The 15,899-nt window shown below is 36.3% G+C and overlaps 1 protein-coding gene across 1 annotated transcript; it reads left to right on the top strand.

The window, feature by feature from the left end:
- The first annotated feature begins 8,398 nt into the window (after positions 1-8,398).
- Positions 8,399-11,009, top strand: nkx2.3 (NK2 homeobox 3). Its single transcript, XM_067385529.1, has 3 exons — positions 8,399-8,483; positions 8,590-8,923; positions 9,907-11,009. Exons 2-3 carry the CDS (start codon positions 8,596-8,598, stop codon positions 10,530-10,532), a joined length of 954 nt encoding a protein of 317 aa, XP_067241630.1. The 5' UTR covers positions 8,399-8,483; positions 8,590-8,595; the 3' UTR covers positions 10,533-11,009.
- Positions 11,010-15,899: the final 4,890 nt, after the last annotated feature.

The raw sequence follows: 15,899 nt of genomic DNA, 5'->3' as shown, positions 1-15,899 counted from the left end.
TTTTGTAGTTTAAAAAGAAACAAATACGGTATCATTTTCAAAAATGTGAACTTTGAATCCTGTTTTTAAATGTTTGCATTTTCAGGCCACCAAAACGTCATTGCCGCGTAAAAAAATGGCCAAAACGCATACAATGTTTTTCATTTTTAGTTGAAAACTGTGTTGTGTATATGGCCCCTAAGATGAAAAGAGTAAAAAAAAGCCCTACACATAAAAGGCCCTTGAAAAGTAAATGATAAAGACATTATCTAGACATTGTAAATGTGATCGTCAGTAAACAAAAAGAAGTTGTTCAAATATGTTTTTAAGAAATCAACCCTCGGGACATTCCATTAAAGAAATAACCGTCAACTGAAGACTCAACCAAATCAGAACTAATCTGAACACTGAGAAGAGGTGTCCTCCTCAATGTCTGTGGTGGTTACGGCCCTGTATGTCAATATGAATGAAAGTATGATGCATAAGTGCTGTTAAGTGCGATTAGAGTGTCATTACTCATTGAAAGGCTAATCCATTACAGTTCTGTACAAACAGAACAAGTCACACCCTATTTATTGAAGGCTGAACATTTACTTGTATGAATTTCATTGTAGCAAAACACATGTACTCTACACACTGAACAGATGTTCCTTTTCTTCCAATTGTGACCTCGACTACTTTTCGATCTGACCGTTCGAAACAATGGGAGGAAGTGCAACCTCATGTCTACTAGACTGCTGCCACCAATTGGTTTACGTCTTATTGAAAAGAACAAATAAACATACACGAAAGGACCGTACAAACATTGTCTTAATTCATACTTCACCACAAACATGTCATAATGTCAGCAGAAACCCAGCTGATACATGCAGCTGTCCATAATTAGCCTGTATTTACTTCAGTCACCAGATTTAGAGCTTTTTAAAGTTGTCACTCATAAAACTATAGGAAACACAACAAACCGTGTCCTTTTGCCATGATTCTCAGAGGTTGTGAAATCACACAATTATGCTTGTTTGAATTAGCAGTTCTGACAAATGTTTAATCGCACAAATATTTGCAAAGCAGATTTGACAAGAAACCACATCTATTATGGTCTCTGAGATTATAAATGCAGCACCCTAATACTTCTGATTATTCAGCTAATAAATAGTAAAGTCACAGCAGTGAAAGAAATCCATCGCAATCACAGCGCCTGACAACTTGGAAGATTGCAAGTTCCTACATGTCTGCTATGAATACTTCTGAGATCTTCTCTTTTCGTCCTTCACACTGTCATACTGCCATTTTTTTTTTCTTAAGAAGCCAAGCATATATAGACGTTCAAGGTAATAAATCTGATATATTCTTTTCCACTCTAATAGGCTGAGTAATTGCAAATGTGATCTTCATTAAAGAAAAAGAAGTTGGAATCTGATTAAAAAACATAAACCTTAAAGAAATAACCATTAATTGAAGAATCAACCAAATCTGAACACTGAGAAGAAGCGTCCTCCTACATGCCTTCTATAAATAGATATTCTCTATTCATCCTTCACACTGTCATAATGCCATTTTTTAAAGAAGCCAAGCAAATATAGACATTCAAGGTAATAAATGTGAGCTCAACAGGTCCTTTCGACTTTAATATGTTAGACTAGTCATTGTAAATGTCTCAACATATTAAAGAAGCCAAGCAAATATGGACATTCAAAGTAATAAATCTGATCTCTACACGTCTTTTTGACTTTAATATGTTAGACATTGTAAATGTCTCAACATATTACAGAACCCAAGCAAATATGGGCATTCAAGATAATCAATCTGATCTCAGCATGTCTTTTCAACTTTAATATGTTGAGGAATTCCAGTATAATCATTAATTGTCAATTGCTCAAGCCCAGCTAACAAAAATATGTTCTTAGAACATTTTGTTTTAGGATATGAAAACGTAATTTCTGAATGTTAAATGTTTTTAAAATGTTTTGAAAATGTTTTTTATTGGTTATGTGAACATTAAAGAAAACATTAAGGAAATGTTTTCTCGGTATTATCATTTTGCAATATATGTCACTTTTGAATGTTCTCTGAACCATTTAAAAAGTGAAAAAAAAAAAAAAACATGATTCCACTTTATTTTACAGAACGTGAACTTAAGTGTACTAATCTAAGAAAGTACTGGGTAATATAAGGTAACTATGGGTGAAGGTTAGGTTTAGCGGTAGGTTCAGGGTTAGTGCCAAGTTATAGTTATTGCAATTACTATAATAAGTGTATAGTATGCTTGGGGAACAGGACAAAACATTAGACAAACGTCCAGCTAAAAATGTTTCTTAAAAGGATGTATAATTTTTTTGATAACATTATAAAAGACCAGTTAACTTTGATAAAACGATCTGTTAACATTATTGGAAGAAATTTTTTTCCCTCATATAGCCCTAACTTTGAGTAAACCTCGCTAGAACGTTCCCTGTTGGAGGCCTGCTTGCACAAAGCGAGCGATTCCCAGTACCGCAATCTCAGGGGCTGGTCACAACTGTATATTTCCCAACAGAAAAGAGCCGTTCCAAACCCAAGGAAAATGTAGGAGCAGAAACGAGCTTCCTTTTTATTTACAGCTGCGACGGCGAATGAATGGGATCTCATGCTCGAATAGAAACAAATTGTCAGTTTGATGGGAGACGCCACACTGGCTGCTCTGAGTAACACAGGCTCCCCGCTCGCAACATGTTTATCCAGTGGAAGGTCATGTGGTGTGCATCCCCAAATGAACAACATATAAATCTGAATAAAATTAATTGTATTATTGTTTGAATGACAATCTTTGTAAACTGTGCACATACCAGCGGTCAGATGAACTCGAAGCAACCTTTCCTTTTATTTTAGCCTCTCTGGCAAGGCCCAGGGAATGTTTAGACAAAAAAAGAGGAAATCTAGCCGTTCACATCCCATTGGAAGACGGTGGCTTCGCTGTGTCTTAATCACCGCTGTCTGTTGTAATCGAATATTTAGGTTACGGCCTTCCTCTCTCACCACATTACCCGCGGTGTAGGTCACACACATTACGGGCTAAACGCTCGGTAATTTGCGCACATGTATACAAACACACACCTGCGGGGTTAAGGCCATGAGGGAAAATACAGCTGTCTAATTTATTAGTCCCAAGAGGGGGGGAGCAGGCTCTGTGGATTTCTCCTGGCCTGACTTCCGTCAGCGGGCTTCCAGACCAGACCTCCCTAACTCAGAGCTGTGGTGTGACAGGGAATGTCTGGTGCTGCAGTGCCTCGCCTCCCTCCTTTCCTCCCCGTCTGAGGCAGAAACAGGGAAGGCTATCAGTCATATGGCTGGGTCAGATGCACAATGGTTCCCGGCGAGGTCTCAAGGCCTGGCGCAGCACACGGCCTGAAACCAGGAGCTGATAAGACTCACCTTCCGGGACCTAACAGGATCTGCACCTCCTCAGATACGTGTTGTGTATATATGGAAGGTTTTCTGGGCCTGCTGAGAACAGTGTGAGGAAATTTCCTCCTGTTGGCCACTGCGAACGAGTGTTTACCTGGGTACACTCTAAAAAAAAGAAAAAAAAAGATCATAATTAGAATGGTAAAAGAAAAACCTGATAATTGGTTAACGGTATAACCTTTAATGAAAGGGGACAATTAAAATAAAATACATCACATAAAAACAAAATACTGCTCAATTTACCGTTTTAGAAGAGCAAAAAATGTCCATTGGCACCTGTGGGAAACTTCATTGATTTTTCATTGAAATAACTGTCTCTTCTTAGTTTTAGTTTTTTTTTTTTAGTTTTTTTTTTCCCTTCAATTGTATAGCCTAGGCTACATTATGGTTTTATGTTCTCATGTTGTTAAATTAATGTTTACTGCATTATTTTAGTCTCATGTGTGTTATATGATGCTGTATTGTATTTTTGTTTATGACATTCAGCTTGTGGAAAAGCTATGAGCTTTGAATATGTGGCGTTCTTATAAATGTACGATTATTAGAAAAAATGTAAGCAGGAAGGTCCACCTTAACCCAACCTCTAAACATACCGTCAATTGGGTGTAATGCTACATTCACCCTAATTACCGTAAATAAAGCTCCATATGCTTTCGAATCGCTCTCGCGGTACTTTGATGTCATACACCGATCGGTCTGCACAGCGCCGCTTCAAGTGGAACACACCTTAAATCTGTACTGGTCACGTGGTACAAGGATATAGCTCTCAGAAAATTCCGACTTTACACGTTGTAATTACAAGTTCTTCGAGCACGTGAAGGCTTTTTACAGTTTAGAATCGTGGGTGAACTCATCTTAAGCAGATTATATGATCATACAAATTCACACAAATTAGCCAGTTTGACCAAACGTAAAATAGTTACGAATTTTTAAACGCTGCGAGATATATTCATATTTACAAAACAGATATTCATCGAAAACATATTCTCACTCGAGTCAGAACTCATAAACATGAATTCACGTTTTATTCTCACAGACATTGGATGTGAGCCTAAACACTCTCCTGATGTTCACAGCATTCGCTGGATTTGAGTTTGCACAGAATGCTGTGATGTCAATGAACAGTTGAGAGTCCGAAAAGACGCAGGCCCTTGACCCACTTCTGATACCTCTACATCTAACCTCAGTCAGTGTCCAGATGAAGATGATCTATTGCCCTCTCCCTCCCTCTGCTGACCGCCTCACTGTCATGGTGCTCAGGCCTGGGTTTTGTTAGGTCCAGGAAACAGGCTCTTCCTTCACATAAACATAGGCTCATAAGTTTTTTCTTTTTTTTTAGGACTGGCATCGGCACGCAACCAGTATCTCAGTTGTTTGGGTACTATAAGGCAGTAGGCTTATTTTTCTGCTTCTATTTAATACTGAAAATTTAACTTGGGTGCTTAAACACTGAAGCACCATAAACTTTTTGGAGGATGGGAGAATGTAATGTAAATGCATCGCATTTGATTAGTGGACAAATATGTACAGTTTTATAAGAGTTCGATTTGCGATTTGTTTATCCCACTTTTTTTGCTAAGGAAATGTGTTTTTTACAGATAGAATAAAATAATGAATTTAATTTACAATGTCTGAACATCTTAAAATATAAAATTATATTATATCCAGCAAACAAGTAAATTAATAAAATGAAGTCTCAACACGACAGAAAGGAAGATAAATAGCTACATCTTTATATAACTTTTCTTTCCATAGTATATTAATGAGATACTCAAAATACAAATTAACTATAAAAAAAATTAAGTATCATATGCATGCATAATATGTATAGCTAGCCTATATGTAAACGTCATATATTTCATAATAATAATAAAACAAATCTTAAAAATATATCTAACCCATTAAGGCATGCGATCTAATATTGTAAAAAGTGAAAACGCAGTTGTGGTCTAACCCTTTAATTTACTTTCGTTGTAATGTATTGCAGTAGCCTAATAATAATTTTTATTTTTAACTTTAATAAAAACCACTTAATTTAGGTGCTAATATGCACTTTAAGTGTGCGCAGTGACGCGAAGGTAAAACATAAATAATATAATATAATATAATATAATATAATATAATATAATATAATATAATATAATATAATATAATATAATATAATATAATAAACAGATGCCAAGATTTTTCTAATCTGATCTGAAAAAAATTAATCCGGGCGCAACGAGGGTTCGTAAAATCCCTTGATGTGGTAATGGGTGTTTAGGTGTATTTTTTCTACCTTATTCTGTTTTATAATGTAATGAGACACTGTGATGATTGTAACATTAACACTGACTACAGCCACGTAAGTCGAGTAAACCAAACGGAAGCGTTTCCGTTATTGTAACTAGATGTTGATATCATCAATATGTCCATCCATCAGGACACTGGAGACCCCAGAGGAGAGTCCTGTGCAGACATGCGCTCTTCACGGTCAGCTTGGCTTCATGCTTGACTGAGACTCTCCTCATCCTAATGGCGCTATTAACCAGACAAAACACTCACACACTTTAGTCGTGTGTGGGGCAAAGATCACTACTGATCAGATAAAAACACGCGACAACATCCAAATCCTGTGATCGGACACCCTAAGCTCATGGGCCCCTACCTGCCTTGACAATATTTATTTATTTATTTACATATTAATCCGCGTTTATAACCAAAAGTTCTTTAGTGTTTGTCATTGTGTCAGCACACATGGAGTTATCATGATAAGCATTTTCAAAACTGTGACAGATAAGCCTAAAGCCTTTCATGAACCTGCAATAAATCTCAAATCCAAACAAATTGTTAGGCCCACTGCCTCTTTGAGTCCACCAATAATGCATGTGTCATACAGCCAACTGTCCCAGAATGCAAGCATAAAATGTTTATTGCAGTAAATCAATGCAATAATTAGTGACTTAATTACAGCAAAATCATGAAAATAATGTACCTTGGCATTATAAGAGAAAAGCTAGAAGCCCACCACTTCGACTCTTCTCCTGATCCATTAGTCTTGGGACGGGAGGACACAAAGCTGATCTAAACAGCACTGTTGATAGCTAACGGATGAGATAATCTCGTCTCTCTTTCCTTTTCTTTTCTCCTCTTCTAAGTCTTTGGCAGGCTTTTGTCTCTGGCGCCGGAGCAGGAGCTCAGAGAGACACCGTTGCGCATCATTGCGCCCTCACACAGGTTTCGCGCGCCCTCCTCACAATAAGTGATCGATACGGCGGGTTATAAAGGACAGAAACATATATAACGTATAATTTCTAAGGCGTAAAGGAAGCACGTGTGTCTTCCAAAATAGCTAAGGGTAAAGATTTTGAAATAAGGACTATTTCGTCAAACATTAATTTAGATGGAACAGAACCGAAAAACACATGATTATGTGTAATATCCCCTTTAGTGAAACGAATGCGACATTCTCACTGAATATTACGATAGACTATGTTAAATTATCATTGTTATTTCTACCCACTTGCGCGTAAAGTGATCAAAGCACAAATGTAAATATTACATTTGCAAATAATTTGTTATGGTTACAATCTTTGGAGAGGTTAAAAGAGATAATTTAATTGAAAAATGAAATTTAAACAAGAATCACAATTTGGACGTTATCACATATTATCACGTATTATTGCACAATTTAACCTCTAAATATAGTTGTTTTTATTTATTTTTGATTACTTGTCTTTTTGTATTGCGCTTTGACCGTTTTCTTATGATATGTAGATTAATCATTTTCTCTATGATTCTGTATTGTTACACAACGTTCCCCTAAGGGAACGTGGGAAAATATTTGGGTGGTTTATCATAATGTTCAGAATGTTTATCAGAATGTTCATAAAATGAACCAAGAAATGATTCTTATCATGTACCATCAAAATGTGTGCAGTAGAGGGTTGAAATAAAATCGACATCTTGGAACTTGATATGAAACTTGCGTTTCCACAGAAAAGAAATTGCAGTATGTCTGACCACTAAAGGAAATATTCCCTTCTTAAAACTAATTTCCTAAAAATATTCAAAACATTTTTCAAATTATTATCTAAAATCTGATTTAGATAACTAAAACTACGTGAAGGCCCTTCTTTCCCATACACACACACACACATAGAGACACCATTTGTCTCTCTCACAGACAAACAAAGTTATGTTTAAATCCGCTTGCTGCTTAATTGTCAAAGGTCTGCAGCTGTTTTTGCTCCAGCTTGACTGTCTAATGGCACACAAGTGTGGTGCAGGTCAGATTTAAATGGGATAATAGCAGCAGCAGCAGCAGAGAAAACTCACAGAATATGCGCTTATTAAAAATACATTCTTCAGCAACTTGGGTTCAGCCTCTTCTTGAATGAACTGAGGTATATGCTTCAATTTGAAATTATAGTCTATAAATATATAAAACTCTTGATGTCATAATATAAGTTCTTAAGATGAGATTTTAGGTTTCTGGGTTCTTTACAGCACCAGTACTTTTTGAGGTTATCCTATGGTAGAATAGATGAATTTGCGTTGAGCGTAAAACCATGACTGGAAAATCAACACACTCTTAAAATTAAAAGTTCCGATAACTTCTTCTAGTTTAGAAACCTTCATCAATACTGATCTGGAAAACCTATAATGTGAAATCAAGACTTTTAATCGCCAAAAGACAAACTCAAAATTGTTTACAGTACAAAACGGTGTTCTTGATAAGCTTTGAAGAACCTTTCTTTTTTAAAGGATGCTTAAATTCGGTTGTAGCTATCGAAAAAGAAGCCTATCGTGTGATATTAGAGGCTGTTTTTTTTTTTTTTCTTCTTCTTCTTTTTTTCTTTCTGCTGAAACTGTAGGCTATGCGTTTCCTCTGTGGATTGTAGGAAGGATCATTACATCCCGCCCCGGTAACGTGACATCACCGGGCAGAAGAACTGCCTTGTGCTGCCGGACTCCAAGAAAAACACACAACAGTTTCACACCGACGAGTGGCGGTCCTCACCTCTCTTCATGCAAATCAAGCAGCCATGACAAAATGGGAGATTAATCGACACATTTAGGTATGTTTACTTGAAATTGTTGGTTATCTAAACAATTGTTCAACAGGGCTTACTTCTCGAAGCTGCCAGTTGAATCAGGAATAACATTATAGATGTAATCCAACAGCGCCTGATGATGCTTCCGAGCCCGGCTACATCAACGCCGTTTTCTGTGAAGGATATACTGAAACTGGAGCAGCAGTCTCGCCACCTTCAATCTCTGCATCCCGCGCAACTGCATCCGGAACTGCAGGAGAGATTTCAGGCACCATCATCCTGTTTTCTCGGAGGTGGAGACAGCCCCGGCTTCTCGGAGAACGAGGAGAAGATGTCCTTTCTGAACTCGCTCTCCATGCAGGATAGTTTAGTGGAGAGCAGCCTTTCCCCTCCGATGTTCGTCCATCCGGCCCTGGGACACGTCGACACTAAACTTGAAGATGAACTTGAGGACCATGAAACGAGTGGGTGATTTGTGTTTTACAACTGACGAGCATGAATTTGAATTCCGAAAGTCACGAGGAGATCGAATTGCAAGTGTCTCTGAATTTTCGGAAGAATTATTAAAACGTATTAATAAAGTTTGTTGTGTAGTACAGTGTTATTAGTGTAGAAAATTTGCATGAATAGTGCAGCTTTATCATAAATGTAGAACTAACTTTGTTATTTGTATTGACTAGTTATTTGTATATTATATAGTATAATCGTTATTTGTATTGACTAGCATTAAAATTCATAAATCATGCATGCCTGTCAAACGTTTTCACAATAAATGTGACATATAATTTAAACTATAGTTTTGAAAAGAAAAAATAATCAAATAAAAAGTCGAAAAAGGCACTTTGAAACCTGGTAGGCCTGTTTTTATGCGTCTTCAATGCAAATATCCTCGTTAAAGTGTAATCATATTAAAGTTAAACAAGCTGCATTGTTTATATAATATTTAATGTGAATAGTGCATGTTATGAAAATTATATTTTTCTTTTTTCGGTTTAACCCTGTCAGAGACATCGTATACCACATATATGTATAAAATATAAACATAGGCTATATGTGTTATATAAATAACATTGACTGACCACTTATTTAATGCACTACGTAATTATATGGTTCATCTATTGATCAATGCACGTCTTCATAATTTGCACTAGCTCACGCATTCTCTTGTTTATTTAGTAATAAAGTTTTACTACTCTGCACTGGGTTTTACATATCTTAATTTAAGTTTAAATTTATTTTAAATTATTTCTAAAATAATGCACAATTTTGTCTGTAAGTGACCGAGACATGAGGTGAAAAAAAAATTGGATAAAGGCCTACATCCAGACTCGCCTCATGTAATGCGCAATTTTTTTTTTTGTTTATGCAAGGAAATGCTTGCATGAATCACGTTAAGTGAGAGTTAACCGAGCTCGCGTTGTATCTTTGTTGTCTCCTGCTTTTATAGAAAGCTGCGGTGCCATCATCAGATCCCCGGAGTGTGAGGGTGAGGTGCACTCGGACACGGAGCGCGCTCAGCGGCAGAGGACGCGCCGGAAGCCGCGGGTGCTCTTCAGCCAGGCGCAGGTCTTTGAGCTCGAGCGGCGCTTCAAACAGCAGCGCTATTTATCGGCTCCTGAGAGAGAACATTTGGCTAGTACCCTAAAACTGACATCGACGCAGGTCAAAATTTGGTTCCAGAACCGAAGATACAAATGCAAGCGACAGCGTCAAGACAAAACACTGGAAATGGCAGGACACCATCACCCGCCGCCGCCCAGGAGAGTGGCGGTGCCGGTCCTGGTCCGGGATGGCAAACCGTGTTTAACGGGATCACAGAATTACAACGCCACGTACGCGGTGAACCCAGGCCCGTACACATACAACGGCTATTCATCTTATAACAACGCCGCTTACACAAACCCTTACAGCTGTACATATCCCAGCCTTCCACCTCTCCCGGCAAACACATCCACTAACGCGCTGATGAGCATGAGTCTGAACAACCTCGGAACATATTCTCAACCTCAGACATCACAAGGCACACCTGTGTCCGCGTGCCAAGGGACTCTGCAGGGGATTCGGGCATGGTAGTGCCATTGCAACCCAGCCGTCTGTAAATAAATGACAACTTTACAATATTAGCACACAGTTAGCCATGTTTTATAGGCCTAGGGTCGTGTATAGTCTGCCTTTTCAGTATAAACTTGAGTGAATTTCTTTGATGGCTGAACGAATGCACATGATTAGTATTCATATCATTGTAGACCACCTATTTGGACAACATACTCCCTGAGAATATTTGCGGGTCTAACTTCAGACTGGCACCATAGTATCCATACTCAGAGACATTTGTTTTCTCATTCATTGCACTTATAGATGAAAAAGTTATTACCAAAGAAATGTTACGAATATTGACAATGGTGTGTGTGATTTTGTGCAAACCTACATTGTAAAAATAAAAACAGTAAACTTTATTTTTAAAAAGCCTTGCTAAAATATTTACTAGCCTATTTGATACATGGATAGCCTCTAGGGTCTAGTTTTAAAGAAAATTTAAGTTACAACATTTAATTTTAAGGAAGAGAATGACTGACAGGCATAAAATTCAAGACGCAAAAAAGAGGTTTTAATAAAAGTTGCAGACATGTATCAATTCTAGATACGCTACTGCTATTTAACCCAACATTTTCCGTATATAGTTTCCTATATGAGTCAAACACGTTCTAGCGATATTAAATATTAATTTAAAGTGTTTCGTTCATGGTCAAATTGATCAAAAATAAAGACTTGTGGACGAAATAAGCTTTATTTTATTATTATACATTAAAACATTTATAATTAGCCTATGATATACAAGAATAATTCGCATCTCAAAAGTCTCCCAAGCACATCGTTGTTTAAATAACACTTGAATATGTTCGGTCGTCTCATAAATTAATTCCGCGCACAATTAAACATTCGCTTTTGTTCCTCAATTTTTCAAAGACAAAAGGGTTCACAAAATAAACGACAATAACTTGATTTTTGTAAAGCCAACGCACACTATAGCAGAGAATAAAACGTGCAACAGCTTTAAATCGATACTTTAATAATCTTTCTTTGTGAAGATAAAAGTTTATAGGCCTGTTTTGATAGAAACATGACTAATTGCATTTGTGGTATGAACTATTTTGAGTAATAACAATTTCACAAGAAATACGTGGTTTGCAATGGGTTCAAATAAATAAATAAATAATATAATATAATAAATAATAAACAATGTATACAAGGAAGATATTAATCAATTCCCACTCTCTTCATCATCCTCTTTCCCCTCGAATGGCAGGTTTCTCCAGTAGCCTGTCTGCAGAAGGCATGGCATGTTTTTATTGGAAGTAACTGCTGAGTCTATAATGTCGTATTTAATCACATACAAGCGTTTATCTCGAGAGATTTTAATCATTGTAAAACTTTTACCTCAATGGCGGCTTTTTTTCCCCCCTTCATCTTGACTCTTAAAATTACTTTCAGCTGCGCAATCGTAATGAAATCATTAAACATTAAACAGTACTTCCGTAAATCCTGTTAATTTACATGTTAGCACACGGATTAACTGACGAAACATGTCAGTATTTGTCCACGTTGTGGAAACAAACACCCCTCGAGAAGGTTTGGGCCTAAATTCAGCATCTGACAGCTCCTAGTCTAACGATGCACAATAGTAAACAGAAACAATAGCAATCAACAACAATATAAAATCATAGGCTACGAAATAATAATAAAAAAACATTATTAAATGACAACAATTTAAAAAAAAATGACATTGCGTGATTCATTTGAGTTACTGAATTCCAGTTCCTGGCTACCTAATTCATCATTTTGATTTTGTAATAATAAACAAAGCTTTGATAGTAACAAGTATATGTTCGGCCACTACGCACGGCGTAACTCGTTTATTCGTTTATCCTTCAGCCCATTCACGGTTTCACCAGAGCCCCTACTCTAATAATGAAGATTAATAGAAAAGTAAACAGAGTCATCGGGGGTTTGTCTCTACTAATAGCAAGGATGAACAGCTCCCCTCGCTACCGCGAGGCCATTGGACATACCTGCTGTCAGGGTAAGTGGCCCAGACACTTCAGTGTAAATACTCATGGCGACAGAGCGGCGATGCCTCAGGATGAGCCGCTACAGAGAGTGCTGGACTAGAGATATGAATCTATAGAAAGGATTTCTGGACGAATATCAGCTGAGGGTGTGGTTAGTTCCTCTAAACAGTGTAGGCCAAATATTAGCAGTTGGATGGTAAGATTTCATTTGTTGTTAACAATCAAGCTAAAAACCGACGCGAAACTCTGTTAGCTTGAACACATTTGGTTAAAATGTATATTATTATAATAGTTTTTATAGTCTAATAGTTTTAGCATTCTGAGCTTATTCACTGTTATCACAGCTAAAAAAACATGTCCTAACAACGTTTTGCTAATGCTAAGCTATGAAAATGTTTTAAAAATAGTAGGCTATCACGTTAAGGGAACATTCAATTTTGCAAATATTATGGGATTGTTACTTTTGAATGTTCTATGAACAATCTGAAACAAACAGTAACATATCAAGTTAGGAGAACGTCCAACTAAAACGTTTCTGGAAAAACGTTGCATGGGCGATGTATGCGTTGTTTTCGTGCTAACGTTTAGAGAACATTATTAAAGACCTGGGAACTTTAAAGAAACGTTCTATTAACGTTACTGGAAAAACGTTTGTTCGTAACTTTGAGAGAATGTTGCCAGAACGTTAGAATGCAAGTTTCTTAGAATGTTCCCTGTAGCTGAAAATCACTGAAATCTTAATTCAATCAGACGTCCTAAATCAGTTAGGAAGGAAGAAAATATCTATATGGACTGGTTATCTGTAGAGAGAGATAAAAAAAGGAAGGAAAAGATGATTTGGAGCACAAGAATTATTTCAAGAGAACAAGAGGTCAAAGCTATAAGGCCATTGCATCCATCTTCTGAACTGCAAACCAATGATTCTCTATATATAGAGGACAAGGAGAAATTAAGTAAATAAACTGGAAATTTTAAACGCATTAATGTGGTGACAGTTAGCCTAAATTAACATTGAAACCAGTCGTTATATACACGAAAATAAAAGTGGAAAGGGATGAATGTGTTATGAAAACAGAAACATAAGCATAAATCACAGCATTTGAATGTTATGCTTGTAAAACACGTTATCATTTCACTCATCTCAAACATCACAACTTTAACCATAGATAATGAACAAACCCATTTGCGTTTTATGGGGAGGAAAGACAGATAAAGGATTATTAACAGGTCTTGATTTTGTCAGAAATCTCGGTGTGATAAATGCCATATCTTACGAGAAATCCACAAAGGTTGAGTACCACAGCTTTGAGTGTTATCCTATATGTAATTTATACTGTCAGCACCTTTACACTGGGTGTTAAAGGGTGGAAAGCGCCCCCTGCTGGTCACGACACTTTCGATCTCCCATCTAAACACACTTTTTGCACACAAGAGCTGATGTTCCTCTAAAAATCATCTAAAAAAGTTTATAAATATAAAGACGAGGTAGGCCTACTTGTCAAGATTGTAATTCTTTATTCCTGAGAATATGATGAATGTGAAATTTGACCTTTTCCCACTTCTTTAACCAGAAATGAATCACTATAATCTGATGTACAACCCCCAGAGGATATTTCTGTGTAACTAACTTAACTGAATTAGAGTGTTTCTTCAGAGTGAAGAACATTTCCAACATTTCAGACCTCCCAATATGGTGATATAGCTTACTCAACATAAACAAAAGCAGAGTAATATTTATTTGGTTGACCATGGTGAAAGTGCAAACAAAAGAATAGCATCCTGTTAAAAGCTGTTTTAAAACATGAACCACTTATAAGATCTGGCATAGTTTGGTTTGTGAGCTCTTAGTAGGCTACATGTGACCCATTAGACCAAATATATACAAGCGCCACAAGCTTGTCATCATATTTTTGTCTCAAAGAATGAACTTTCAACTCAGGGTATGTAGTAGGCTACACATGCACATATCTGTTGATCATTATATTATGTGAAAGATACAATTCAGTAGGGTGCTTAAAAAACACTCCCATTAAAAGCATAATCAGTACAATCCACATAGGCTATGTCACCTTTTTATTGTAAGAATTTATTTACAACCATGTGGAAACACAATATCAAGCCTGCTGTCTTTACCTTATGGAATTTTGTTGTCACAAAGTATTATTGAAATAAAAAAGCTGTGGCGTTTTAGAAAATGCTGGAAAATCCATCTCTCGGAACAGCTAGTTTCTAGCAGTTTCAAGCACGCAATTGGCTGGTCAACTACCTATCCAAACACACGGACAGCAGATGAACACCAGCTGGCCACTTGGAGGCGCTACAATCGTATTTCATAAACACAAACGGACAACAATCGCTTTGAGAATCATTAACAACAAACTAAGATTTACCTTATAATTTCATACAGAATCGAAATATGCACATTCCTATGAATTTCGCTGTAAACTAGACCTATTAATGTTCTATTCTGTGTAACTCGTTTGAAACCCTGCCAGGAACCGAGAGAGATTTAACATAACGTGTATAGTTAAAAATAGCCCATTACAGGTAGGATAAAGAGCGTTTACGCGAAAACATTTGAATTGAAACTCATTTATGTGCTTCACAAATTAGCATTTACGGAAAAAAAAGCATTTAGAGCAAAAAAATTACATTATTGAATTCAAGATGCAAATGTAAAATTCCACTACCAATAACGTTTGAATTTTAATAAAAGAGTATTTCGAGGGAAATGAAAAGCTGAAAAAGTTTCAGTTAAAGACGAAAAACACTTTATTATATTTTGAGCTTCAAAGAACAAATGTGTTTTTGATCAATAGAATTTGAATTATTAAGAACATGACAAGTAGCATACACATAATTGCCTATAACAGCTTATATAATTAATAAAAAATAAATAAAATTGAACTTGAAACTGCATTACATCAGATGAGAAACGAAAGATAATAAAAAAAGAAATAATTCGATTAGTCACTGAATAACTTTATACGTCTAAGCAGTGCGAATGTTGAACATTAATAAATAACATTAAATATTAAGTGCTGTTTATAGATACACACAGGCTATACAAAAATAATGCAATAGCCTATTTTGAGGATTTATGGTCTTATTTTAATGTTTTAGTCAGCGTTACCTTTGAAATCGTGACCCCCAGCATCTAAATTTCAAAATACATAAAATATAAAATCAATTCAAAATGACTTGATTGCACCTCTTCTATAATTAACATCAAAATTGTGATTTCTTACCTTAAATTCAGTAATATCTATGTTAACTGTTATAGCATAAAAAATAAAATAAAATCCAGTGAAATTCCAGAAAAACGATATGTTGGCATAAGTTTTTTGATTCGGCTGACAAAAGTTTGAAA

The sequence above is a fragment of the Chanodichthys erythropterus genome, chromosome 5 (assembly GCF_024489055.1).
Source record: "Chanodichthys erythropterus isolate Z2021 chromosome 5, ASM2448905v1, whole genome shotgun sequence".
In the NCBI taxonomy this organism is placed as follows: Eukaryota; Metazoa; Chordata; class Actinopteri; order Cypriniformes; family Xenocyprididae; genus Chanodichthys; species Chanodichthys erythropterus.
Note: the sequence above shows the minus strand (reverse complement) of the source record. Positions and strands in the feature narration are given on the sequence as shown.